The sequence below is a fragment of the Kryptolebias marmoratus genome, linkage group LG6 (genome assembly GCF_001649575.2).
Source record: "Kryptolebias marmoratus isolate JLee-2015 linkage group LG6, ASM164957v2, whole genome shotgun sequence".
Taxonomy (NCBI): domain Eukaryota; kingdom Metazoa; phylum Chordata; class Actinopteri; order Cyprinodontiformes; family Rivulidae; genus Kryptolebias; species Kryptolebias marmoratus.
The window spans coordinates 5,238,381-5,266,042 of NC_051435.1; the positions used below are offsets into that span (position 1 = coordinate 5,238,381).

Here is a 27,662-nt window from a genome sequence, read left to right on the forward strand (position 1 = left end):
GTTTTCACTGAACTGAACACGTCTTCTGTAACTTTTTAATTTCTGTTTCTTTGCCAATGAATAAAACACACGCGTCCTTTTTTCAAAGGGAACAGTAGTTGTGGGAAGTTTAAGGCGAGAAATAAAAGAAAGAAAGATGGGAAATCAAATGATAAAAACTGCTGTTTAACCAAACTCCGCCGAGGCGTCTCGCCTGACAGTCAGTTGACCTATAGCTGTGAAATCATATTCCCAGTGTGTGTCTGAGTGTATGAGGAGGTTAAGATCCTCTGGCTGCGAGAGCTTATTTTCTCTCAAACAGAGCTTCCTGTGGGACTCTTGAATGTAACAGACTTCAAAGCCCAGAGGCCCCGTGGTGCGCAGTGACATCATGACTTTGACCTCGAGAGCGTGAGTGTGTGTGGATGTGAGAGACAGGCAACAAAAAAATAAATAAATAAAATAACGGCTTGTAAGAAATCTGCATTTGTTAAAGTGGAGACGCTGCGAAGCGTCGGCGTGTTCACCTGGTCTCATTGCAGAAGTTGTCTGTTCCACTCTGGGAGTTGTGGGAGTCACCGTGTCAGGTAGAGTGGTGATTTCTGACAGGAAGAATAAAAAAAAAATACAACTTATACACAGAACAAGAGAGAATTTTGTTAAGATGAGAGAAAGGAAGCACATTAACTGCACAATTAACACTGATATTTAATTTTTTATATTGTCACTTTGATGTTAATCTCACATTTCCTTTAATTGTGACACCTCTATTAGCATAAAAAAAAGCTTCTTGTCCTTTTTTCCCATTTTTATTGTTTTATTAAAAATCTTTTGAACTGACAGAATAAAAAATACAAACATATTATACTTTCAAATTTGAACCTTGGCTCTCGAATGAGAACGTGACTTTGAGGTGTTTTTGGAACTTGCAGCTAAAAAAGTGTCCAGGCAGAGATGATTAAATTACTAATAATCAACCATAAACTGTCCAGACGGGTCAAGATTTCAGAATAATTGTTATCTAAAAGGTGTTCTGTATGTTTAGTGTCTCAAAAGCAGAAATAAAAGTTTTTCTCTTGTTGTTGCAAAGCTGGTAACAACTGTTTTACCATGCAGAATCCACACAGCAGCAGAACTGAAACCTCCCTGAATAAACAACAACTGCTGTTTTAACGGTAACATCAGCATAAACATCGCACATATAGAATCTGCGTCTTTTATTTTTACATTTATGCTCAGAATAACGAGACCTAGGTTTAAATTCTGGTGTTGTGTGTGTGTTTTTGGAATGGTTACAATGCTGACATTACTGCCGGTTTCATGCATTTCTCACCAAAAACCAGTTTGTCTTCAAAACCAAGCAAATATCCAGTCAGTCTCTTGAGGACAAACAAACAACAGGAATGTTGCTTTGAATAAACAGGAACAGAAAAACATTCCGTGCCTAAAACTATAAAAAAATGATGGAGTAATGACCATTTTATAGAGTCACATCATGCCACTGCTTAAAAGAGATATGAGTACGGACAAAAATGCAAACCTTTTTTGGTGCAAACTTTGACTAGTAGTTGCTTTTTCACAGATTCCTGCTCTTAATTAAATAAAGGGGTTACAGATACTTTTTGAGAAATCTGCCAAGTTGGAGGATTTACCCTAAAGTCTTGCTGCTGCCTCCCATCAACATGAAATTGCAGTGAATTTTAACTTTGTGCTTTAGGCCAGTGTGCTCAATGATTAGCTTTTTGTTACGCAATTCAACCCTAATCTTAGGACAAAATCTTAGTTTGCCGTTTAAATGCCCATAAAGATGTCACAATCTGAAGGATTGTGGACTCCTGATTCTCAGACCCAATTAATATATTAAAACAGGCCTCTGAACATACAAACACATACAACATATTAATGTTAGGGTGATAAATGCTGACGTGGAAGCAGAACTGTATTAAACAAGAGTTTGTCAACCCAAATCTGGACAGACAAATATGGCAGCATCGAGGTGTTTGATCTTAAAAAAAATGTCTTCTGTTGTTAGTTAAAAGTCTTTAAACTGTCTGCTTTTCCAGCTTTTTTCCCACAACGAGGAAAAACTTTGTGTGTGTCTGGATGCTGATGTAATGGAGCAGAATATTTTCTGAGTTGTGTGGCTCCAGCACCCCAAACCTTTCACCAAATTAGTCTCAGAATCTGCTTCTGTCTTCACCACTTTCACTCTTCTCATGTTTTCTTTTCGCCTCCTTTTTCATCTCTCTAACTTTCTGCCATGCACACCCAATCTGTCTGTCCTCAAAGTACATTTGATTGCTTTCAGCTCTTCTTAAGAACCCCTACCCCCCACAAAAAAGAAACCTACACAGATAAACACATATTTCAACTCTCTCACTAACACAATCAAGCTTCTTGTGCCTCTGTGGCATGGGAGACAGACAAGTGAAATCCTATCTAGTGTTGTTTCTGTTTTACCACAACTGCAATTTTCTTCTTCATAACTCCCTCCCTCGCTCTCCTTCTGTCACTTCTCACAGAGTTATATTTTGATTTCCACTCGCTCTTTGCTTTTGCTGCCCATGTCTCTTTTCTTCTTCTTGCTAAGATTGTGTTTTCTTCTTCTCCTCCTTTCTCTGATCTCACGTTTTCCTCTGAACCATTCAGCGCTGCTCTGTATGTCTTGCCTCAGTTTAGTGTTTCAAAATAGATTTAAACCATTGACTTGGAAAATTTCAAACTATTGTTGATTTATCTCTTGCTCAGTTGCCGTAGATGTTTCCATGAGTCATATGATAATCAGTCTCAGTTCGTGCAATATTTAGATTGTGAAGTGTCAGCTTTTGTTAGCCTTTCCTAATAGCTTTTATTTCTCCACAGCTTTGGGTTTATCAGTTCAGCTGCTGTTTATAACTTCAGTTGTTTGAACAGATTGCTCACAATGAAAGTATGCAGAATGTTTCTGTAAAACTAAACACTGCTGTTTCAAAACACAATTTCATACACAAAAGATGGATATTAACACTGGCTGACCAGCTCCATGTTTTAATTTGGTGCCCTTTAATGCAGTAATTACTCCCCTCCATATGGAAATAGGAGACAGGAAGACAGAAAAGAGTCCAGAACATTTTTCACCGAGTAGAACCATTTTCCTAATTAGTGACCACACACAGATCCTGTCACACTCCTATTTCTATCTCCATCTTTTTTTCACCTGTCTAACTCTATTCTCAGTTCCCCCCATACACACACACACACACACACACACACACACACACACACACACACACACACACACACACACACACACACACACACCCCTCCACCCCCCTGCTTTAAAAGGCTTTTCCCAGACCTGGACTTCATTTAAAGTTTGTGCTGNCACACACACACACACACACACACACACACACACTCCCCTCCACCCCCACCCCTTTACTTTCTCCATTCCTCACTGGCTTCATCACCTGTCATCCTCAACCTCTTTCTATCCATCAGGGTCCTCTCTGTGGCCACTGTAAAGGTCACTTCATTAATTTAAATAAGTTACTTTAAGTTTAACATTTTCTATGATTATGAGTGCAGTGGTTATAAGAAATACCACTTATGTGGGATAAACAGTAAGGACAAAGTACAGTGGTACAGCAGAAGAACTCCTATCATGAGGATTCAAACTGTGATGTACAAAAAAAGGGCATTTCTTGAGGTAGTATCTCACTGCGCTGCAACTAGTTTACGATCAGTATTCAGGAGAGAGCCTCCAGAATGTCCTTGTGCAGTTCTGTCGCACGCCTCTGCAAAGTCACAAAGTCATCTTGGACATCTCAGACCCATTTGAACTTTGTCGTGGGTGTCTCCAACCTGTCTCAAAGCTCCAGAGCTGTATTTTGACACCTACACCGAAGCTCTCCTCTGACAGAAAACATGTTCAGATCTAAATCAGGGTTTCTGTGGGGTCTTAAAAGGTCACTGAAAGTCTACAAGGTACTTCAGCTGAATAAACTGTAAATGTGGGGGTGGCTGCCAAAGTGGGTACAAAGAGAACTGAGGTGGCTATGATGTGAGTGGCGGTGGACAACAAAACATTGTGCACAAGCAAGAATACAGTTTTGCAATCCGTGTTAGGCTGTGATTTTCAAAAACTGGCCGCTCAGCTCAGTGTTTGATTGCAAACACCCAGAATTCAATGAAAGTGCAACAAAAAAATTCATCTATTTTCTAGCAAATTTGACATGCTAACTAGTCTCCAACAGCCCAGTGAGAGGCTGCCTTAGACAAGCCCTCCTGACCACCGCTGAGCTACAGGAACCTGCCACAACTCTCTGACTCTCGTGTAAAAACACAAACACACAGATGCACTCAGCAAACTGAGAAACAGGAGGTGTCACCGCAAAGGCCCACGGGCTCATTGGAAAGCTGCTGACTGAGCAGGGTGAAACGGAAACAGAAAAATCTGTTCAATTATGGAGAGAGCTGTGGGTATAAATCCACCTGTGTCAGCCTAAATAATGGCTCCTGACACTCTGTGTGAGTGTGTGTTTATGAGGAAGACAGGGAAGGTTGGTGCTACTCAATTATTTGTGACATGCTTGTGTTTACTTAATGACTACTGGATTGACGGACTAAAAGCCAAAGCTTTTTTTCTTTTCCTTTTTTATTATAAAACTCTATTGATAACTGTTTATTTAGACTAGTTGAGGTGGATGCCATTATGAAGTGTAGATACTTTGTCATTTTAAAGGCGCTCATTGAAAACTATGAACTCAAACATAAAAAAAGGTTATCTGGAACTTCATCAAATGGTGCAGTCTGAAAAATGTTCAGATGTACTGAACTCTAACTCTGAAATGCAGGTCCCCACTCAGTGTAAATCTGCCAAACATCATGTGGACTTTTATCTGCATACTTTACTCAATATAGTATAAATATCTACATGCTTAAAATTTAATGACACACTCAAAGACAAAAAATGTATTGCTTGTAAATTTTAATATTAATATTATTTAGGGCTGAAAATTTACTGCCATTTCAAAATCAGAGTAGGCAATTGCCCATGTTTGTGCTTGTATGTCTGACTGTCTGTTAGCAAAATATCTCACAAACCACAGGCAGAATTTTAATGAAACCTGCAGAAATCATTTGTTGTGCAACTTTTGAAGTCGACCTGATGATAACTGACCTTAGAAAACACAAACCTGACTGTAACTCAGTCATTTTTACAGATATTGACTTTAGATTTGGAGTGGTAGTAGCTGAGAGTCATTCCCAACACATACTTCAACAGCAACAGATTTTGCAAAATCTTTGTTTAAAACTTTAGGATGCAAATCAGGTGACAATATGCATCCCTTTACAAAAAACTAGCATCCGTTGTTTTTTTTTTTTTTTATTTATTGCAAAGTGCCATTTATTAAGGTTGAAAGAATGTGAAAAAATCCAACTTCATGTAAGTATTAACTGTCTAATAACCCAGACTTTTGGTTGTTCTTTATGAACGAGTTTAGATCAGATGATACAAACTGATCATTTTAACTCATTGTTTATTTGACAGAAAACCAAACAACCTATGACTGGATTGGACTATATATGATCCAGCTCTGAGTTACCAAAATGAACCAGATTTGTTCTTTTTGCAGTTTTAGTATGAAGAGGAATGAATGGATTTTTTTTTTAGTGACAGAAAACTTGTAAGAGCATTTTTAGTGTGGCACTACAGAAAGCAAGGCAGTTAAATGTTAAAGTATTACATCAAATGAGAAGCGATGGTGAAAAATCTTGAGTGTTTTTTTGGATGAAAATCACGCCAGCGATCTGAATAGCAAATCAGAAAACTACTCTTAGAAAGTACAACTGCAGGTTTGATTTGAACGTAACTTGAAGTGGCGGAGTAATCACGACTGCCTCTTCTGTGGATGAGTGGTTGGGAAAATGACTTCTTTATGGTGAATTTTATATTTTTTTTTTGCACACTAATTGCCTAATTATCTCATTGTACAAAAAGAAACCAGTGATATCTGGAGTGTAACACTGGACCTTAAGATGCAAGTTTCTGCAGCTGACTAAATAATACACATGCAACATAAAAAGCAATAATGAAACTTTAAGTGTGGCCGAAGGGGAAAGCCATAAGCTAGACAGCGGAGATGATAAAAATGAAGATGCTATTTATGTCGGGAAACTACTGACAGTGAATTGCTCATTAGACCTCGGTGCCACAAAGCACCATAAAGCATGTGATTATAATGGTAGCCTGAAGTGTCAGGAGATGTACAACAACACGTTAAGATGTTAAAAAGAGACTTGTGGCTCTGAAAGGCTAAAATCAGTGAAGCTACAAAGAAGATTTAAGTTTGAAAAAAAATAAAAAAGCTAAGTGTGTCATTAAGAACCCTGGAGAGAGAAAGGACAGCTTTCTGCCTCACCAATAATTATAAACTGCAACAAAAACAGGGTTCAACTTCCTCCAAGACCACACATTTTGTCATTAAGATATTTAGATCATGAAGAAAAACATTATAATCATAGATTTCCTTCATTATCCTTGAACACTCTTCAGCACAAAAGAAAAACAATCTAACATAGTGGCCTATTTACAATCCAGGGCAGTTTAGCTTCTGGTCTTTATTTCAAAAGCGAGCTGAGAATAATGACAGAAACTTGTTGCATTTTCACTAAGAAGATGCATAAAAATCCAAGTTATTTTGGAATGGGAGGCGCCAGTAATGTTTCGGGATTATATTCATCTCTTTGGTACAGTAAGGATTGATTCATTCTTCTACTTAAAGATAAGATAAGATGTAGTTTGTTTTTGTTTGGTAGTGGTACAGACAGTTTCAAGGTGCACAACTTTAAGTTTATGTGGATCATTAACAACTTTTTGCAAACTTTTCTGAAAGGGAACTGCCATAAATTCAAGTCCAGGCACAAAGTTACAGCATCAGTGCCTTCTAGCTGCAAATTTATGCCTGCTTTACATTACTCTGGATTTTCTTTAAGACGGTTTTCTTTTTACTTTTTTCTTCATTTACATTCTCGGCCCACGCATTTAATCAAAAACCTTGACTGCTGTGGCAATAGGTATCAGCAACGTTCTCATTAACATCGTCTTAAAATACGGAGAAACCTCGCTTGGCCAAAGATTCTCCTCAAACTTGTTTTATATTCATAAATACTGTTTACAGATTCCTTTCAATCATTTCAGCTCATAATGAAAGTTTGACGACAAGATCACAAAAAATAAAACAGGAGAAGAACAAAACAATAATAAAAAAGGAGTTTCTAAGACACAGAGTGATATAAAAGTGAAAAAAGGCTGCTTGTTGTTGCTTCTGAACAGCTCTGCCTCCTTTCACACTCATCCACCAGAAGTTCAGTTTTTAAAATTCTTCACTTTGTTTGGAAAGTGCTTTTAAAAATAACCTATTTTTTCGCACCAAAGCTCAGTTTGCCTGTGGATGGAAGGTGCAAACATAGCAAAAAAATATACATTTTAAAATTGTGTGGGAATGGGACCTTAATGCTGCACTTGGATATTTAATACTGGCAGTTTAAATTATTTTGGCAATGCTAACTTTGAGCCACAGGCCGAATATTAGCTCATAAACTGTTATTTGCTTCTATCAAATGTGGACTGCTAGTCTAATTTAGATGAGAAGACACTAGCATGTACACTATATGGTTCTATAGTTAACATTTTTTTAATAAAACATGTGGATTTATGGATTAGGACGTTTGGATAAAAGAATGGAGAGATGGGAAAATAAATGGAAAAAATATGCAGACATATCTGGGAAAAACTGTAAAGGCACAGCAAATCTAGGCTAAATATTTATATTGGCAATAACTTTTGCAGGCAGACACATATGAACACAAAGCAAACCACAATGAATGTACAGTAAGTCCAGCTCTAAGTGGTTCCATGTGTGATATCACTAGACAGGAAGAGAAGGAGCAGAACTGTCATAAAGTAAATTAAACTTTGTTGTGTTTGGTTCAAAAATTATTTTCTTGTCTGATTGTGTTTTTGCATTTCAGCCACTTACCATCAAAACATCCTGAAAACAAGCCCAGCAAAACAGCAGGGCTACAGGACCATTGTTTTTAGTATTCTATCACCAATTCATTGTACCATCTGAAAGTAAGATTTTAAATTAGCTCATATTTTTAACCCTTGTGTTTGTTTTAGATTTGACCTGATAAAGGACCTACGTAGCGTTTGCTTCTTTCAGGACTTTTTTATGGTCATCTATGGCAAAGTGTAGTTTGGCAAGACGTTTGTGTTATATGATTGGAATGAACTTAATGAAACACATACTCCTGGGGAGATTGGCAACTGTTAAATGTTTTCCATTTGTGAATAATTTACCTTACTGCACAAAGTAATGGAAATGATCTGATTACATGATTTATTGACAGCATCAACTGAAATCGAGTGTCTTTCCTCCTCAGCATTGTTCTAACCATAAGGCCTCAGATCAAAAACTTCACGCATGCTTAAAGTTACTGATTATCAGTTAATCAAGAGCATACTAATAGTCAGCACTGGGCTGCTCGAAGCAGTAAGCATGCACTTGATGTTTTTTACATACTGTGTCTGCAGCTTTTGATTATTTCTTGTTGAATAAATACTGACTTGGTGTAACATGCGCTCTTTAGAGGTTGAATTCGACTAAATTTTAAACTTGGCAAAGATCCGTTTTCATTTAATTTAGAATTGGTTTTTTTCCTTCACTTTTTATGACATGCTGCAGTTTAATATAAAGATCTGTCTTTGAAAAAAAAAAACCTTTTTGGTGATAAGTGAGTGAGTTCATGTGTAAAATGAGGTAAAGAGCGAAGGTAATATGAGATGGTGTGTGTGTGTGTGTGTGTGTGTGTGTGTGTGTTTGTCTACACCAGGGTGGGGGCTTGTTATGGGAGCCTTGGCAGGAGATGGACTAACTACAGCAGAAGCCACAAATATTTACACCCAGGCTTGTTTTTTCCCTAAAATATATATTTCTACTTTAATCTAAGGTAGAAATTTTGCCATTAGTTACACAAAAAATAGAAATAGATCTGAAGCATTTCTGTGAGACTCTTAGTTTTCTTCTTAATAAATACACTGATATAATAGCTCCCATACATTTAGTTTACTGTTTATGCTGGTCTTGATCAGCCCATTTTCTAAAAATGTGCTTTAAATGTCTCCAGTAAAATGAGGAGTATATAAAGTCAGCTTAAAAGGCAGAGCAGCGGGTGTAGCTGAGGACACATCCCACTGATCACATGAGGGTATGTGAACCGGAGCCCCGGCTCACATGTGATAATAATCAGCGCTGCTGGACCTGACACTCACTCTCACAAATAGTTGGCTAAATTCAAACGATTGGCTGGAAACCCGGAGGAGCAAAATAACTCCAGAATGTTCTACAACGCTCGGCTGCCATCAACATGTGTGGGTTTTTTTTTCTGGGACAAGTTCATCCAGATAAAAATGACAAATTATTTGCTTTAATTTCCCACTGCATTTGAGGAGTTCAAAACTTACTGTTTCTTTAACCTTTATTAAAAGTGTGCAATGTAGAAATTGGAGGCAGTTTGTGTTTCAAACCGAGTTTTGATTAATCACATCAAAAACATGCAGTTTTACAGAGATGTATCACACTAAATGTGCGTTTTTTCAGATGAGAACTGCCAATACGTGCTGTAAGCATGACATCTAGCAATATCTTATGAGATTGTGCAGAATTTTATTTTTAAAGGTTGACGAAAACAGCTCTAACTTTGTCATTTATTACCTAGATGATTTTAAATAAAATTCTGAATGGCGGTGGGTAATCTGCATTCCTTTAAGACATGCTAGGACTTTTTGCCTCAACAGTATGTGGTGAAGCATTTCTTCATATTTGCAAAAATGTACACACTAATGTAGAAGCATTTCTAAGATGAACATTTAAGATATGACTGCCCCACCTTCGACATGTAGATTTTTCTTACTGAAGGCATCAGAAGCCATGAGTAATGCTGCAGTACCCATTTAGGTGAATCACTGTGGTTAAGTTGGAACACAGAGGCAAAGACACGTTGTTTCTCAGAATCTGGTTGGCAGCATCTAAGTTTTCCATGAACCTCAGAGCAGCTGGAACACTTGAATAAATACAAAGCAGTTATTAGCTACCCTGAGAATAAAGACATAAAGCTCTTTTAGTCTCTGTCCTGGTTTGTTGCTACTTTTCTGTCATTTTGCTCAAGTTCCTCTCCCATAATACTCTAGAACATTGTAGCTGTCAACGGAGATGAGATACAAAGCCTGTATTTACACAACTAAGAACAAACCCTTTAAAATCTTCATGCCAAACAGGTGTTTTGTGTGTGTGTGTGTGTGTGTGTGCATCTGTGCCTGCCTGCCTGCCAACAGATAGGTGTGGACTGAAAGAGATGAGAGCATAACAGATGTTCTGATAGCTCAGTCATTTAAAACAGAACTGGCAGCTCATAAGCTGTCGGTTCACATCCAATAGTTGGGGTTACAAGACCTAAATTACACGTTGCCTCCATAGCTAGCGTGAATGATTGGAAATAAGTAGTAATCTTTTGGCTTTTGTTTCTGTATTTGCACCGAAGGTTTGGCACAGTAATGAGATGCTGAACTGCGTTATTGTGTGCCCCGAAGAACCCTGTTTCTGTAATTTTGAATTGGATTTTGGAGCTGAGATTGTCTCACTCATGTGAGGAAATTGTTAGGTCAGCGCACTTGATTGTGGAAAATGAAAACAATGCAACGGCAGTAATGGAAAAAGCAATTTCTCTGTCTGTATATTTAAATGGTAAATAAAGTAAACAAGACAACTAACTACTCTGCACGTTGTTTTGGAGTAAATCAGTAATTTGGGAGGCTAAATTGTTTCTTGTTTGTGCCAAGACAAGCTGGAAGTAAACTTGGGCACAAGTTGAGTTCTTTACATGCTTCATAATGGGAAGTGGCCTTACCCTGAGGGGGGCCTGTGAGCTTGGAAGTTCGTAGACCAGAAATTGTTACATGTTACATTACATTGTTCCAACATGGCTGATGTATGCTCAAATGTGCATTTTTAAAAAGTTAGAGTTTTAAAAAAGTGCCATGTCACACTGTGATTGTCAGCCTGTTAGCAATTTGGGAAGATGCGTAGGCGGGACTTTTGTATCGATGATCCAGCCCATCAGTTCTAGTGTGGGGACAACATGGCAGCACCCAAAAAAACAGACATAATTACTTCAATTTTGAACAATGGAGGTTAATAGACCCAATTCATCTATTTTTATACATGTTAACGGTGTAGACATCTGTTTCAAAGAAGAAACAAAACTCATATGGCTGATATTTAAAAAGAAAATAGTACAGTGGCTTAGCTCATGGATGTCATGCTTGACAAAAAGAAATATTTGGTTTTGTATCATTTTGTCAATTCACTTGGATGGAAAAGATGTTTACAGTTAAAAGGGTCTGTCCTTGTTCCAGTTTAACTTATAGATTTAGTTTATAGATTTCTTCCAATCTGAAGTTTTCCCTCTCTCTGTGAATTTCTAGGAGAAGGCCACTTAAGCACAGCAGAGCCGAATGTCTCTGCATTTTTGTGTGGCGGTGTCTTGTATAAACAGCTGTGTTCAGTGGACTGAGGCTGATGCTTTGCTAAATATTTCATCTTTCTTTTCAAACTTAACTGCTTGAACAAGCCTACACACAAGCTAGAAAAAAAGGAAACATTTCTTCTTCTTTGCTCAGATTTTGTGTTCTCTCTTGGAGAACGATTGTCGCTGTAAATAATGTGATTTTTTTTATTAGCAGCATCAGAAACAGATGGTAAAGTTTCATTGTTCATTTCACTGTATGGTTGTATTTAAAGGTTGGTAGCAGGAGCTATGGTGTTCAAGTGAAGTGGGAATGAACTGTTATCATGTCTAATGCACAGATTACATCCAGAGGGCAAACATCTGGCAGGCAGACGTGAACAGGGAGACCAACAGACAATCAGTGCAACTGTCGAACAGTCAAGATGCTGATCTTTGCAGCGATGGCTGCTGATTGCTTGTGATTCGCTTGAAATGTAATCACAAGCAAGGTGTGTGGACCAAATAAAACAGGACCAGTCCAATCATTTAACAACCAGTCAGTCCGACTGGTAACACTAGTAGTGGAAATGCATACATTTTATGCCAAAAATCCTAGTTTTTCTGTGACTTTATTTTGCTTGAAGGGGTTTTACATCAATATGTGCACTTTTTTTTTTTCCTGCTGGTGAGTTTCCACTGGGGAACAAGCTGAAGCGTGTAACCTTTTGTGGTCTCATTAAGGATTCTGTTGACTTGGGGGGAAGATCAAATAATGTCAAACGTAAAAGCAAAATTTTAATGAAAAAAAAAAAAAGAGTTAAATGGTTTTAATTAAGTTCATAAGTAAGCAGATCCAATCTGTATGTTCTGCTGCAGAGGCAATAATGTTTTTGCTGGTGTCTCTGTGTTCGTTTGTGTGTAGTGTTAGCAAAATATTTCATAAACCACCCAACAGATTTTAATGAAACTCTCGGAAAGTAGAAATTGGATAAACATCTACAACTGAATTGAATTGCACTCAATCAAAAACAAAATTTACTAAAAAACTAGCCAGTTTTACAGATATTGAGTTAAAATTTCATGTGGTAGTAGCTGAGATTCCTCCCTAATTCATGCTCTGAGCACTAACTGATATTTCAAAATCTGTTTTTAAAACGTCACTATTAACTGTTACATTTAACTCTGTTTTTTTTCAGTAAATTGTGTCATGAACCACTGCACAGATTTGAATGAAACTCTCAGAAAGGAATAATTGAACGTACATCTACAACTGATTAACTTTTGGAATCAACCCCATTCAAGAAGGCCACCACAGCTAACTGACATCAGCCAACAAAAATGTCTGTTACTCAGTCAGTTTTACAGATATTGTGCTAAAACTTGTGTGTTAGAAAGCTGAGAGTCATCTATAATACATACTTCAAAAGATCACATGAGCGCTCGCAGTTTCACATAAAATCATGCATAATGTCATTTGCAAGGTTTGACTAGAACGGCAAAAACAACATTATCAGATATTATTATCTTTGTTTTAAACTCTGGCCTGAAAGCAATAAGCAATATGCATTCCTTCAACGGTTGCTAGGACTGATTCTTAATTAAACAAAAAAAAAACAAACAAAATTCCTCTCTAAAATAAAACAAAATATGACTGAAAATGTTGCTTTTTTAGTTTTTACACCAGCTGGTAAAGTTGGTAAATTATCATTGTTATTTAAGAGAAAATAAACAGAGTACTCTTCTATTTTTTAGTGTCCCCATCATGAGCAGCCTACTGGTTTGGCCTGACACATCTGGGATATATTGTTCCCTTCGGGCTCTTCTTCTCTCCCAGCCTGCACACATGAGTTCAAAAATACAGAACTGTATCCATCAGTCGTAGCCAGCAGCCCATATTCTGTCCACAGGGAGCAGGTACGTGTCATTTCCTGTTCATGTCTTCACCTGCCACATGTCGCTACAAACTAAGATATTAAAATCAGATGACACATAAAGAAGAGAGGGGAGAAGTCTGGCCACTACAGCATCTTTTTTAGAGGGCCATTTAAAAATAGTTGTACAGAAGAAGACATCATGTAGGAGCTGTTACAGTTTTAGATTTAATCAGGAACTGGGTCCTGATTATTTTAAATTATGGCACAGGCATTAAGAAAAAAGTTGCAAACTTACTGACAAGGCATCCATTGTGTCATTATGTAGTTTATTTTTATGGCACAAGTCATAAATGTAAAAGCATTTCTACAATGACTTGCTTTATTTCCTAGAATTATTGTGCTGCAGGAAAAATAATTGCTTTGCACGGTTAAAGTGTTCCATACCACAAAAACATATTAAAATAAATGGCTCTTACACAACTCAGTAAAGTAACTGAGACGAATGGAGTGAATTCATATCTTTTTGTTAAATCATCACCCTTTCTATATATTCATTTCCCCTAATCCCAAAGTAAGAGGAAATATTTCAAACTGAATGAGAAATAAATGATTTTATTTTTAACAGTACTGATCATGGATTGATCATAAAATCCATCGTTGAGCTCATTGTGAACTGTGGCTAATCCTTCACTACATACTGGAAACATGCTACAAACCTAATAGAGCATGAACACTGTGTATTGCACAGCTGGCCACTATTAGTAAGAGTCCCATGACCTAGACATTTTAATCCCTGCCCAGACATGTTGAAAAGCCTCCTATTGAGCAAGATGATTAACTTTAGTCACTATATGTACGGAATCTGTAAGCGCAATGCAAACATACCTCGACATGCACAAAGGCGGACAAAAACAATAAAGTGAAAAATACAAAGATGTCAAAGAGATTCATGGTTTGATTTTCAGTGCATTTAACCTTTTCCACTCTATGGGTCACTATGCTTGAATCCATATAAATATGTTCCTAAATTCAACCTGATATCATTTTTCAGGGTCACATTAATCAGTGAAAAATCTGTTAGCTTACAAAATTTATGAATTTGTGATGATATTCTTCAAATGTGGTGCAAAAGGTTAAGTAGAGCTGCAGTTTTTCAGGACATCGGGATATTATAACTTCTAGTTCTAGGACTTTTTAAATGTAGTATTTTAAAAAAAAATGTAATTTACAATGTCTTGGTGAAGACAAATGTCCATATCCCATCCTTTTTCTGCAGGAGTTCCCTAAAGCTTAGTGCTCTGTTCCCTTCTCCTAGAATTGTACTTGCATGGTTTCTCATTAGTTATTTTCTGTAAAAGGCCACATGGTTTCTGCACAAATCTCAGCTTGTGTCTCAGACAGTGACATGGATAAAAGAAATATGTCTTCAACTTATCCCATCTTAAACCAATCAACTGAACACACCAACCCAAGCAACACATTATTAACAAAAAAGCTTTTTTAGCTACCAAAAAGGATTTTTTAATCGATAACAAGCTCTCCTTTTCTCTGCTTGTTTTGCACACTGACTTAAATCCAGCTTTGTATTTGAGTCTTGTACTGAAAACTGGAAACTGTTTGCAGTATGTTTCTCAGCATACACAGCAAAACCCCTATAGATGATGAAAAGGCATGACATTTGACCAACCTAAATAGACACATCGCTCTGTTATAGTCTAGCATTAGAGGCGGGGATCTCTGAAATGGAAACACATTGTTGCAATCCATTAGTCTGTGCAGAGCTACAGAGCTAACTGTTAGTTGTCCCCAAACTGAGTGATCGTTTAAGGAGGCATGGGGTAATGTCAAGCCTGTGATTCACCACCAACCAGTTTATGTTTCTTAAAGATTTTATTTCAAAATCAGTGATACACCGATTCAGAAACAAACCCTGGTAACCCTGAGCTAACCCGGCAGCTTCATTGTCAGAGATGTGGCCACAAGTCATCATAATTTAGCCTGCTTTACCTAAAGAGTAAAATCTTATGGTATGCAGGTGTTTATTTGACAAAGCAGATGCAGTAAACATTATTTTTCATTCCCAGCCATAGAGCATATTGTAAATACTTGAGAAGGTTATCAGGTTCATGCTTGTATGACCTGTGCTGTCGGACCAGGTGTTGTTGTGCTTGTGTTGTCGGATTACAGGCTCCTAATTATCAGCAGGTGTTCTTGTTTGTGACTTGCTTGCAGTATAGACTGATTTCATCCTCACTGAAATGACCGTGGTGTTCGGAGATCAGTGCAGTTGTAGAATAGAGTACTCCCACAGGCACTAACCTTGAATTACAACCAGACACTGTACCTTCCCAGATTGTAAACACTTCTTTAAGTGTGTTCAGCCTTCTGCTACCACGTGGGCTCTTACCAGGCAGGTCACAGCCGAGGACCTCCATCCTCATCCCGATCCCAGCAGGTGACCACCGCTCCGGAAAGACTCTGATGTGCTGCGCCACAATCTCATCAAACCGCCTCACTTCTGGTGTATCATAATGGCTGTTCCCTTCAAAAATCTGAGTGAAAGCAAACAACAAACAATGCAAAAGTTAAAATAAAGTTACATTTTTACCTTTTTCTTCTATGTAACATAGAGTTCAGTTTGAGTAGTTAACAGGAAAATCAATCAGCAGCAGAACGCTGAGGGTGAGTTTTAGTAAAACCTTATGGTAAATTTATTTGTACCAAACCATGACGGTACAGATATCTTGGATGAACACAGTCTCCAAATGACAAATACGTTACACTCAGCCAAACACCTCTGTCCTCCTGAATAGCATGCTCTGGTGTTTATTTTTTTATTTGCTAACTGCCACAATAAAGCTATCTAAACTACTGTGCAGCCCTCCTCACACAGGAAAGGGGAATGTGCTGTGCCCAGAGCTGGGATAAAACCCAGAATGGGGAGGGAGCATACTGTGTCTGCAAACAGTGCCTAAGTTCAACGCTGGATGCTAGACGGAAAATAAAAGAAGTAGATTGTTGTTGTTTTTTTTCCTGCTGCACCTTGAATGCTGAGAGCCATATCAAACCTCATAAAAACAAATTAAAGCAGCATAGTGATCACTCTGTCGGTGTGTGTTTCCTTCTGACTGGATGTGTTAAGGTGTGTGACACACAAACAAACAGGAGTGTGTGTGTGTGTATGTGTGTGTGTCCTTCTGAATAGATGAGTCGAGGTCCTGTGCTCCGAGTGAACAGACTGCTTTCAAGGCGGCAAGTTGTGTGTAGAAGAGGTGGACACATTTTTTGCATTATTTTCTTAACAAAAGTTAGATACCTCTCAGTTTTGGAATTTCTCAGTTTTTATTTGACACATGGCCTGGAAGACAATTTATTTCCAATTGAATGAATAAGACAGAACACCATGACATCAATTTTTATTTTTATTTTTTTTATTGTGAGGCCACCCATGACTGAATCCTACCTTGCTGTACTTGACCTGCTACCTTATAGCCTCCTTATTAACAGTCTTGGTTAGTTTTTCTGTCTCTGGTTCTGAAAGGGTTATTGTTTTTGTCTTCTGTTGTACCTATGTGACTTATGTGTATCGTTACACCCCTATTTAAAGGTATCTCAAGCAGTAAAATTTAGCAAATTGAAACGTTTCACTATCTTCCGTGTACTGGCAAAAGGAAACAAAAACAGTAAGCCTGTCAAAATTCATACAATACAGCTAATCAGCTTTGTTTCCCCTCTCAGTATGACATGAGTCATAAAAAATAACAAGTGTGTTCCTTTTTATTTTTAAATAATCTTTGAGGCTCAGCAGCCTCGAGCAAAAAAGAAAAAGAAAGAATTTATTACAAACTAGACTGTATAGGATTGCTGCTGGTTTCATGAATGGATACTGCATCTCCTGTTTTTTTTTTGTGTTTCAACATTTTTTTAAGACTTTGATGATTTTCCCAGGATCATTTACAAAGACAGGCAGATAAGAGAGAACAGGATTTTTAACATCGAGAGGAAAATCCTGACATTCAGTAGTACTATTAAAGTGTTTTAAGACAGTCTCAGAAAGGAGAATGAAGTGCCCTGTCTCACGGTGCGAAAGACTGCCAACAGTGTTGAGTAGTGATGCAGAAAAGACATTTTTAATTAACACCCATGAGAGACGGAGGATGAGTGCACAAGTGAAAGAGAGACAGAAAGAGTTCAGAAACAAAAAGACAGAAGCTGGAGAAGGGAGATGATTAAAACTAATTATTTTCAGAGCTGATGCAGAAATAAAATAAATGAGAAAAAAAGAAAGACGAGGCGAGGGGAGTCATTTGGATATCAATGAGGACTGGTTGAGAGGCGGCAATAAACAAACTAAATGTGAGCGAACTGACAGTACTATCAAAGGAAGGAGAGTTCAAACGTGTGTGTTAGATTCATTTTCTATGTTTGTGGGTGTTGTTATTTACCTTAGCAAACCCGGTCTTGCTGTCCATAATATAGTTCCAGTCTTTGCCGTTCAAGCTGTGCGCTAGTTTGTACTTCCTGACAAACGCTCTGTTCTCCGCACTCGTGCTGCCCTCCAGCCCTCTTGCACCCTGGGTAATTATGCCACGTACCATCTTGGGAGTGCCAAGATCCACCTGCAATTTCCAAAAAGCATGGGAAATTGACTCTTGGAATAAATTAAAATCTTTTTTTTTTTTTTCAGTTTTATATGTATATTTTGTAGTTAAACAGAGGAAACAGGTTTGCATTTGGATGTTGAGAGGATCTCTCCTAGATGTGAATGGATCTGTGAGTTTCCCATTTGGTAATGTTGGTGAATTAACTTTTTCTTTGCTTTTTACTGGTAGCTTGGAGATGAAGTTTTGAACATGTGCAGAGGAGGGATATTGGATAATTTGACAAAGAACGTTAAATAGAAGAAGAAGGATATGAAGAGGGTTGGTGTGACACAGGAGGATGCTGGGATGGGATAGAGGCACATGATCTGTAGTGGTGACCCCTAAAGGTAGCAGTCAAAACAAGAAACTGAATTAACCTTTTTATAGCTTGGCAAGAAAATATTTTTTAGGGTCCAAACAGAAGCGTCAACTTAATGACATCTGCAAACAATTTGCACATGAAGTTTGTGTGCCAACTATATCTGGGTCATGATAAAAATCTTATTCAAAAGGTGGCAACAAAGACACAACAGTCAAATAAGACCATAAGTTAGATCTTAAGCAGAATAAAAAAATAAAAACAAAGCGTGGATGCTAGTTTTGAGGAGATATGTGCAGAAAATAGAATGAAAATGAGTTTGTTTACTTTGGTGAGGTCTTGAAGGTGTTAAGTATGAAAACCATGCAGAATCTTTTAGTTTTGTGTAAACTGCTGTTAGAGTTACATACCTGTAGCCACTCCTCTCCAGCTATGGGTTGTGTTGGACTGGGATACCAGCCTGTCTTGCTGGCCACCAGCCTGGCTGCCCCCATGGAGCCGTGGATGTCCCTCATGGACGACGCAGAGATCTGGGAGTCAGGAAGCAGCCCAGACAACGTTCCTTGTAGCTCTGAGCAGGGAGCATCTGAAAAGGAGCCACGGAGAACAAATACTTTACTTTATATGGGCATTTTATGAAGCCATAAATAAACATTTCTGATGTTTTTCATCAAACACTGATGGGACAAATCATTTTGGTTTTTGTTAGATTACAAGCATCAAGAAGAATCACTTTTATCTTGTTCTGTTTTAACAGAACTGATAATAAATAGATAGAAATGAGTACAAATGGAAAAATTGAAGGAAAAACTAAACAGAGTTTGATTTTTAGTCCATGGAAATAAAATGTCAAATAAATGATCATATTCAATCAGAAACTGCTGCTGGAATGATCTGGGTAAAAGAGCCAATCAGAATTAGACAACATCAAGTTCGATCAGCTGCCTAATTAATACTTCTTTAATGCACAAAAGAAATCTGTTGCAGCTTTTTTGTGACATTCAAGTCAGTGATTTGCAGCTGAAATATAGCGAGTTAAGAACATTGTATGATAAAATAGTAATGTTATGCACTTTGCAGCCTTGAGAATCAAGTTTGTGAACTGTGTAGATTTAAAATGATCATTACTGTTGCACTTTGTCTAGATTTTTACATTTTTTTATTTTCAGCTGATGTTTTATCCACTTTAAATATCAAATTACTGAATAAGGATGACAAGAAACTATTTTTTTTCTCCTAAAACAATCCTCCCCCTTTAAGCTTCTCCTTACATTTTATGTTTCCACAGCAACACAACACTGCAAACACCATTTTATTGTTGTTTTATGACATCTGTTTATAACAATGAGGGGTTTCTAATGAAGTCTATCAGATTATCCTTCAGTATTTATTGAAAAATTAAAGCAAAGAGGTAAGCCGTGCTCTTCGACTTAACCTCAAGTGATCTCGACCCAAATGATAACGGGCCAAAATATGTCATTGTCATTATTCTTTAATGAGAACTCTTCCCGCCTAACTAAACTCTCAGGTCTGGAGTTAATTTTGGCTTTACCGCAACACAAACAATTACAACAATAACTGATGTGTTGCACTCCGGAGCTTCTCTGAGCTGTTTTTTTCACCTACTTTCATTATTGTTTTGCAGCAGCAAAGTTGACATATAACTTTATCTGAGCAGGGGGAGGAAGTGAGGGGAGGAAGTGGGTGAGTGTTTATCTGCATCGGGAACTGAGCCGGAGATCTACCAAATAAATGAATGAACGAAAAAAAAAGCATCTTTCAGATCAAAGAGATGTTGTTTATTACATCAACAGAAGAAGGGGGCGCTACAGAGATAAACAAAAGGTCAAGCAGAGAGATGAACTGAAAAGTCAGTGAGTGAATAGAAAGGTAAGAGAATGACAGAAGGAGAGAGAGGGCTGACAGCGAGGGGTGATGGTGATTGATGGTGACATTCTTCAGGTCTTTGTGGAGATGAATGTTTAATGCTGTGATGTTTGCAACGGTGCCTCACTACGGTAAATAATGCAACAACAACAAACAACGGCAGACTCTGTGAGCTCCCTCCAGCTCTGTGAGATACATGGAAACTTATCACCTGCGAGGAATCTGAACAGATGTAATTGTAATGTTTTATTTTTGCCTCTGTGTGCTTCAGCTGCAGCTTTCCAGCGGGGCCTTTTAATCCAGGAGAGCGGTGGGAGTCGATGAGAACACCGACTCTTCTGCTCCCAGCAGAAGCAGTCAGATATAATACACCAGCGTGAGAGAGCTCTTAAACTTACACACTCACACAAAACGATACATGCACTTGCAAAATATTCAAAGTCCCCCACACGCACACACGTTTTCTCCCAGATGCTCTGGTATTTCACCCACACACGGGCGAGCACACACTCCCACTGAGCTTTCCCTGATAACCAGCTCCCACAGCAGCTGTAAAACATGCCGAAGGAGCCGGCAGAAACACGCCTGGATGGCTGGACACACATATCACACAAGCCTGCTGAGAGAATATAAAAGTACTGAAAATAAAGGCGTAGCATTCTTCCAAGGAATGCATATTACCCGGGTTTTAGAATAAGATCATGTTATGTTGAGAAATGATGAAGTCGTAGCTGTTTTGGTCAAACCCTGAATATAACGTTATGTGCAATTTTATTTAATATGTGTTGTTAATGACTCTCAGCTACTACCTCATCAAATATTAATGTTTATTAGCTTTTGCTCCAAAAAAAAAAAAAATATGTTGCAGATGTACACCTCATGATTAGTTTCTCAAAGCTTTAATAAAATTCTTCCAGAAGATGCTGTATGTGTTGTGAGTGACCATCAGCTACAGCCACACCAAGATTTAGCTCAGTTTCTATAGAAGTGACTGTGTTATCTCCATTTTTGTGTTTGAAAAGATTGCTTTACCATGGCAGCCATCTTGAAATGGGTTAACTTCAAAAGGTAATTTGTTGCAGAGGGACATTGAATGATTAATCTGATTAAAATCCATTCAGTGATTCATGAACAGTATGGAGCAAACACACACACATATAGACACAAGCAAAAACATTATCACAGAACCTTTACCATCGGTGGTGGGTGATAATAATAAGTGATTGATAAAGAGCTAGGGGTGTTAGAATAAAATGGGATTAAGGTAAGGAAAAAGCTGCTGCTGCTGAATGAGCCAAGAAGATTTAAGGAAGGCGATGGAGGGAAGAAAATGAAAGAGGGGCTGCAGAGACGTGGGAATGGAAGCTGTCAGCGAAGGCGAAAGAAGGACAGAGGGGAAAGTAGAATGAGGAAGGAGAAAAAACTGAGACGTTGAAGAAAGATGGGCAGGAAGTGAGTGGAAAGCAGCACAGGAGGCATAAAAGTGTGATTTAAGTTAATGACATGTCACTGACTGACTGCTTTATTTCTGCCTTTATAGGCCTGTATAGGGCGTTATCGCACTGTGGTAGTGTGGTATAGTGTGTGCTTTTCTGCATGTCTATGCACAGGAAAGGAATAAAAAAGATACTGCATGGCTACCAGCAGATATGTTTGGTTATAAAGGTGTTTTTTACTAGAAGAAGCCATATTTATCACATGCCACTGAAGGTGGAGGTTTTATGGTTTTGCATGTGTCAGAGTGCCAGTAATTACTTACTCCCAGGAATGAATCATTAGATGTGCATCTACACAAAAATGGTTATAACTTACTCTAAATTATAGTTATTGAGGTAAAGCTTATATGGTAGTAGCTAAGAGTCATCCTCGACACATACTTTGAGCACATTACGTGAGATGTGGATGTTGACCACCTTGAATTAAAACTCTGTCACAAAAGGCAGGAGGAATGCTAGGCCTTAAAGTCACTGCAGAAGAACAAACTGTTTTCTTTTGTTTACCTACAAACTATAAAACTCTGTCACTTCTACCGACAAAGCTGAACTAGAACGAACATGTCAAGATGCTGCATGTAAAGTCGGTGTTCTCCTCACCTCCATAATGGAAATCGTAAAGTGCCAGAGACGGAGAACAGGCACGAGAAAAAAAAGCCCCCAAAAAGTGTGCTGAATGTGTTCTCAGTGCTGAGGGTGATGAGGAAAGTAAGGTGATATATAATGCAATTTCAGGTGTTAAAACGGAGCAAAAAATAGGACTGGTGGACACGAGCACAGGCAGGACAGCTGATATATTCCACCCTCCTTGTCTGTCATATTGTTTTGGTGTGATTGTGATTTGTGTGGGTGCTGAAATAGCCCTCCTGGAAAAAACGAGCATATCTGTCCCCCCATCGATGGTCGCTTCGATGGCAGCAGGGAGAGGCCCTAACCTAATAATGATACAGTGGAGCTGACACACACATAGGCCCAGTCAAATGGATTCAAATCCCCTTTCTTTTACCGTTTCTCCACACACAAACACAGACTGTATAATTAAGTTTTATCTATTTATAGTATTGAGCTGATTATGCTGGTTGAAATTGTGTTTGTTTGCCAGGGCTGTGGATGAAAGCTGAGAGCCTGTTACTCTCTGATGTTATCACCCACACATGACACTCTAGTATTATTCTATTAGGACCAAGTGTGTCTCTGTGTGTGTGTGTATATGTGTGTGTGTGTGTGTGTTCTATGAGTGGGAGTCAGAAAAGGGGGGTATGTATATGAAAGAGCAAGGGCAAGAGTGTGAGTGCACAAGAGTGGGTGTGTTGTGTGAAAAAGAGAAACAGATCAAAGTACAAACAGAATTACCATTAGATTATATAAATATATACAAAAGAAGCCGTTTTTTTTTTCATTTTGACTGTTATTTTGAAGGACATGTTTTCTGAGGGAGGTATTTTTGCTTTGACCCCCCCCCCCCTTGACTTGATGTGAAAGCCAATGTAAAACAACAAAAAGGCAAAATAAAATCCCACAGGGAGATTGATAAAAAAATGTACTTGGAGAAATGATACAAATGAAAGTAGCAAACTAGCATGAAGTAATAATGCTTTTCATGTCAGTTTTAACTAAAAATCTTACCAAATCTGTGCGTGGAGTATGTAATTGGGAAGACTCAAAGCTACTACCACACCAAACTTTAGCTCAATCACTGACTAATACACCCCCCGCCCCACACACAAAGACATGGTGAGTGATAAAAATTGTGATTAATCTTTCGTACCTGTAATCTGGCAGCCATAAAGTTCGAACCGCAGAGCGATGCCATTGTTCCACGTCTGAGGTCGGATTCGTACGAAGCGAGTCAGAACCGGCTGGGGGATCCGGTTGAGAACCACTTCTGTGGCGTCAGCATTGGCATGGAAAACCTGTGGATGGGAAATAACAGCCTTTCAATAATATTAGATGATTATCCTCAGCAGGAAGGAGACAGAGCTCCGGCACAGGATATGGTAGGTGCGGAAACTTGTTGCTGAGTCACAGAGCTGAATCATTTGTTGGGGAAAAGCAAACTGCTGTTTATCTTTAAAGGACAAACCTCAACTTCAGCCTTGTTAGTGGCTCTGAGGAAAGTGTCTAGGTTTAAATATCTAAAGGTTACATCTTTCAAATATCACTTAATAACCCATCTGTTCTAACATCATTGTATTTGTTGTTTTCAATTGATTTTTTCCAAAATAAATGATTGAATTAAAAATCATGCACAGCCATTTGCTTTAACCTTATTCTCAGAGTTTGTTGACATACTCACAAAAATTACTAAATACATTCCCATGTCTAGTTTATGGAAAAGTTTTTTTTTTTTAAGAAGCAGAATGTTCTTATTTTGGTAGATCGATCCTATGTAATTTTGCAATAAAGACACTGTTAAGTCATTTTTTTCAGACAGCAAAATGAACAGAGTATACCCGAGTGTTGGTAATAAAGTAAGCAAGTTGTGCCGTCAACAGTATTGTCGTTCATTCCTTGAGATGCTGCTACGCTGCTTGAAGTCTCCCTCTAAGGCATTGTAATGAAAAAAAAATAATGTTGGTCACAGCATTAACGGCAGCAGAAGAAGAGTTTACAGGATGCACAATCTTCCTACACCTACAGTTTCAACTTATTTGCACATTATTCATCCATCCATTTTCGTCTATTTTCTGCCACTCATTGTGATCAGGTTTTCTCTATATATATATATATATATATATATATATATATATATATATATATATATATATATATATATATATATATGTATATGTTTCCCAAAACTAGTTTTAGGTATTTAGTTCTATTTTGTCTGTTGCTTTTTTCTTTTGAATCAACAATCCTCAGATCATTCATGTTATGAACTCCTTGGAAGATTTGAAAGAAAATGTGACCCTTCATGGAGTAGTAGAGCATTTTGGAAAATAGAGATGTTTGCTTTCTTTCCAGGCTTGGCATGAAAACAGATATTAATCTTGTGGGTGTGAGTTAAATATGAAAGCGAGGTCAAAGTGTATTTTCACAAAAAAACATAAGAGATGGGAGCTAACATGATACCGTCTATAGATACAGACATGAATTCACATGAGCAACAATGACAAAATTCAAATGTTTCTTCTCTGTTGATTACACAGCACATACAGTGTGTTAACAAAGGAAAGAATGAGCTCAAAGGTTTACTTACACACTCCTGCACACAGTCTAAGAGCACAAAGTGTGTGATAAATCAAAGATGTAACTATGTGGAGAGGAATCCTCTACTCTACCACACACAACAAACGCGCACAGAAAAACATTTCTAATCCTTCACACACAAGATAAACACACTCTGTCACCCCTCGGCGCACAAACACACACATTCAGACACAATACTTTCTCTCACTCACTGACAGTTTCTTCATCCTTACACCCCGGAGCTACTGCACTCCCCATGACATGCACACAAAACACACACACACACAAAATTATTTCCTCACACAAATACAGATAAAAGGAAATTGAATGCAAGTGCACATGACCAGAAGCACTCTTTTTGTCTCTTGACATTCAGACTTCATATCTCTGTCTATCTGACAGAGTGTCATGTCTCCCGCTCTCAGTCATCTTCGCTGAGCTCTCCGCTGGAAAACACAGCTGGGCTTCTGCTTTTCTCCACCACAGCTTCACTTTCTTCCCTCCGCTCTGTCGTTTCCTTTGACATCTCTATCTCCCTCTCTGTCCTCCTGCCATGATGATATACTGCTGTACATTTTAGGTGAAAAATAAAGTCAATCTTTTTTCATTTCTTTTTTTTTTTCAACAGAACATGATAGGTTGTTCTTGTTACAAACAGTTTTGGAGGTGGCCTGAGCCACTTTTATACGTTTAGTAGTCTGATCACAATCTGTCTTGAGCAATGACGTAAAAATGTCCAACTGAACTGACTTGACCCCACACAAGCAGCACAATGATCCTTTTTTTGGATAAATGTTTTATTAAACTGTTTATCAAAAACCTTCTCAAAATAAATGTCTGTTTTGTCAGAATTATATGAATCAAAGTGGATTACAGGATGCTGTATGGGTGAGTTTCTCTGTAGTTTTATGTTTCTTCTGATTGTTTTTGGACCCAACGTGGTTCCTGTAAACTATATAATGTTGGGTAAATCACAGGACAACGATCTGAACAATGTTATATTGCACAGAACTAATCTTAAATTGAGCTGTTCTCAATGTCTGTCAGAACACTGTGAATTTTTAAAATTTTTTACATGATAACAAAATCAAAGTCCTATTATGACATCACAATGATAATGGGTCTTGGCAAAGGGTTGCGCTCTCCGAGTACTTCAAATTTTCTATCATGTTCTCAATCAGTTAAACAACAGAACCTGTCAGGGGTGGCAAATAATAAATCAAGGTACTCTCTGACTTGCAGGAACAAAAGCAAGCCACTGGGCCAGCTGGGAATTGAACCATGACCCAATGGGTGAAGAATACAAAGTCACCCGCCGTGACCTCATGTTCCTACAAAAGCCTTCATACTAGAAACCATGGCCACATAAATGATGGAAAATCGCCTAAAGGCCCTACAAGAATTAATGGAATTGTGGTACAGACTGTAATTACAAGTGTGTGTATGTGTGTATTAGGGTGTGTTGATGTGTAAAAGTGTAATTATGAGGCCTCACTCTGAGGAGTTTTAGGGCTGCCGGGTGCTTTCTGATTTCCCTCGGTGCGCTTTCCCAGCACACACACACACACTTTTTATACAAGTACGCATACTTTAACATTTTCAGAGAAGTGTTGCATGTAGAGGATTAATGTGCGTGACAAACTTCTTCATCCCGAGCGTTGACGTAAATCTGGAGTCCATTTTTTTCACAATTATCTACTGTGTTCAGGGTCAACAAACAGAATTGCAAGTCAAGCTGCGGCTCGATGTATTGTTACTCCAAATAATCCAAACAGGCCATGAAACGAGAACTAGTAATCAAATACTATCTATCATGCATCAATTTGAAACACCATTGCTCAGTTTCACTCCAGGACATCTAATCTTAGTATGTCACGGCTTTGATTTAACACCATTAACTCTGCGACAATGAAATGTGACCATCGTAAAATCATAACTCTGTAGTCTGTGTAGCTTTCCCATTCCTAATGTGCGTCTCTTTAGAAATGTACGGACACATTGCAGCAATACCGATTTCAACAACTGTAACTATGGTGTAAACATCACACATAGGGCCAATTACTTTGCTCACATTAAAAAAAAAAACTCTTTAAAACATAACGGCCTATAATTTTGTCAAGCTTAGACATTAGAGTAGTGAGTTCATGTTTAGCAATGTGGCTTCAAAGGAAGTAGTTTTTCAGTCCTCCAACCAAAGTTTAAAGACATGCATGTAGGCTAAATGGTTACTGAAGGGTGTAAGGAGCATTGAGTGACTTATTCAGGCTGTATCCTGTCTCTTGATCAGAATAAGCCGTGATGAGCTCCTGGCTGCAGGATTCTGGACAGAGAACATTAGATGGCTGTCTCAGGCTTGTCTAAAATGCTTACAAAGTAAGAATGGTAAATGTGCTCTTGTTTTCCATGTTCTGCAGATTTCAATACCCTCCATAGTCTTTATCTGCATATATATATATATATATATATATATATATATATATATATATATATATATAGAGAGAGAGAGAGAGAGAGAGAGAGAGGGAGAGAGTAAATATAACTGCTATCAAATATTTATTAACTGCTCAAATACTAAGAGGGCATATGTTACATTTAATAATATCTGCCATTGTTTAAAATAGACAAACCAACTCAACACAGTAATAAAGACAGTCCACCTTCAACTAACTAACTAACTAACTAATATTTTAGGGATGTAACCACATACACAGATGGTCCATCA

General features: G+C 38.0%; 1 protein-coding gene across 3 annotated transcripts in view; it reads right to left on the reverse strand.

The window, feature by feature from the left end:
- LOC108238544 (neuropilin-2-like) overlaps positions 1-27,662 on the reverse strand; it is a 106,160-nt gene that overhangs the window by 27,575 nt on the left and 50,923 nt on the right. For all 3 annotated transcript variants that reach the window (XM_017420702.3, XM_017420701.3, XM_017420700.3), the window contains exons 8-12: positions 23,517-23,661; positions 18,779-18,954; positions 17,852-18,025; positions 15,814-15,958; positions 507-581 (exon numbers count right to left, since the gene is read on the reverse strand). In XM_017420702.3, the coding sequence (XP_017276191.1) occupies positions 507-581; positions 15,814-15,958; positions 17,852-18,025; positions 18,779-18,954; positions 23,517-23,661 (715 nt within the window). The remainder of the gene's footprint in view (positions 1-506; positions 582-15,813; positions 15,959-17,851; positions 18,026-18,778; positions 18,955-23,516; positions 23,662-27,662) is intronic.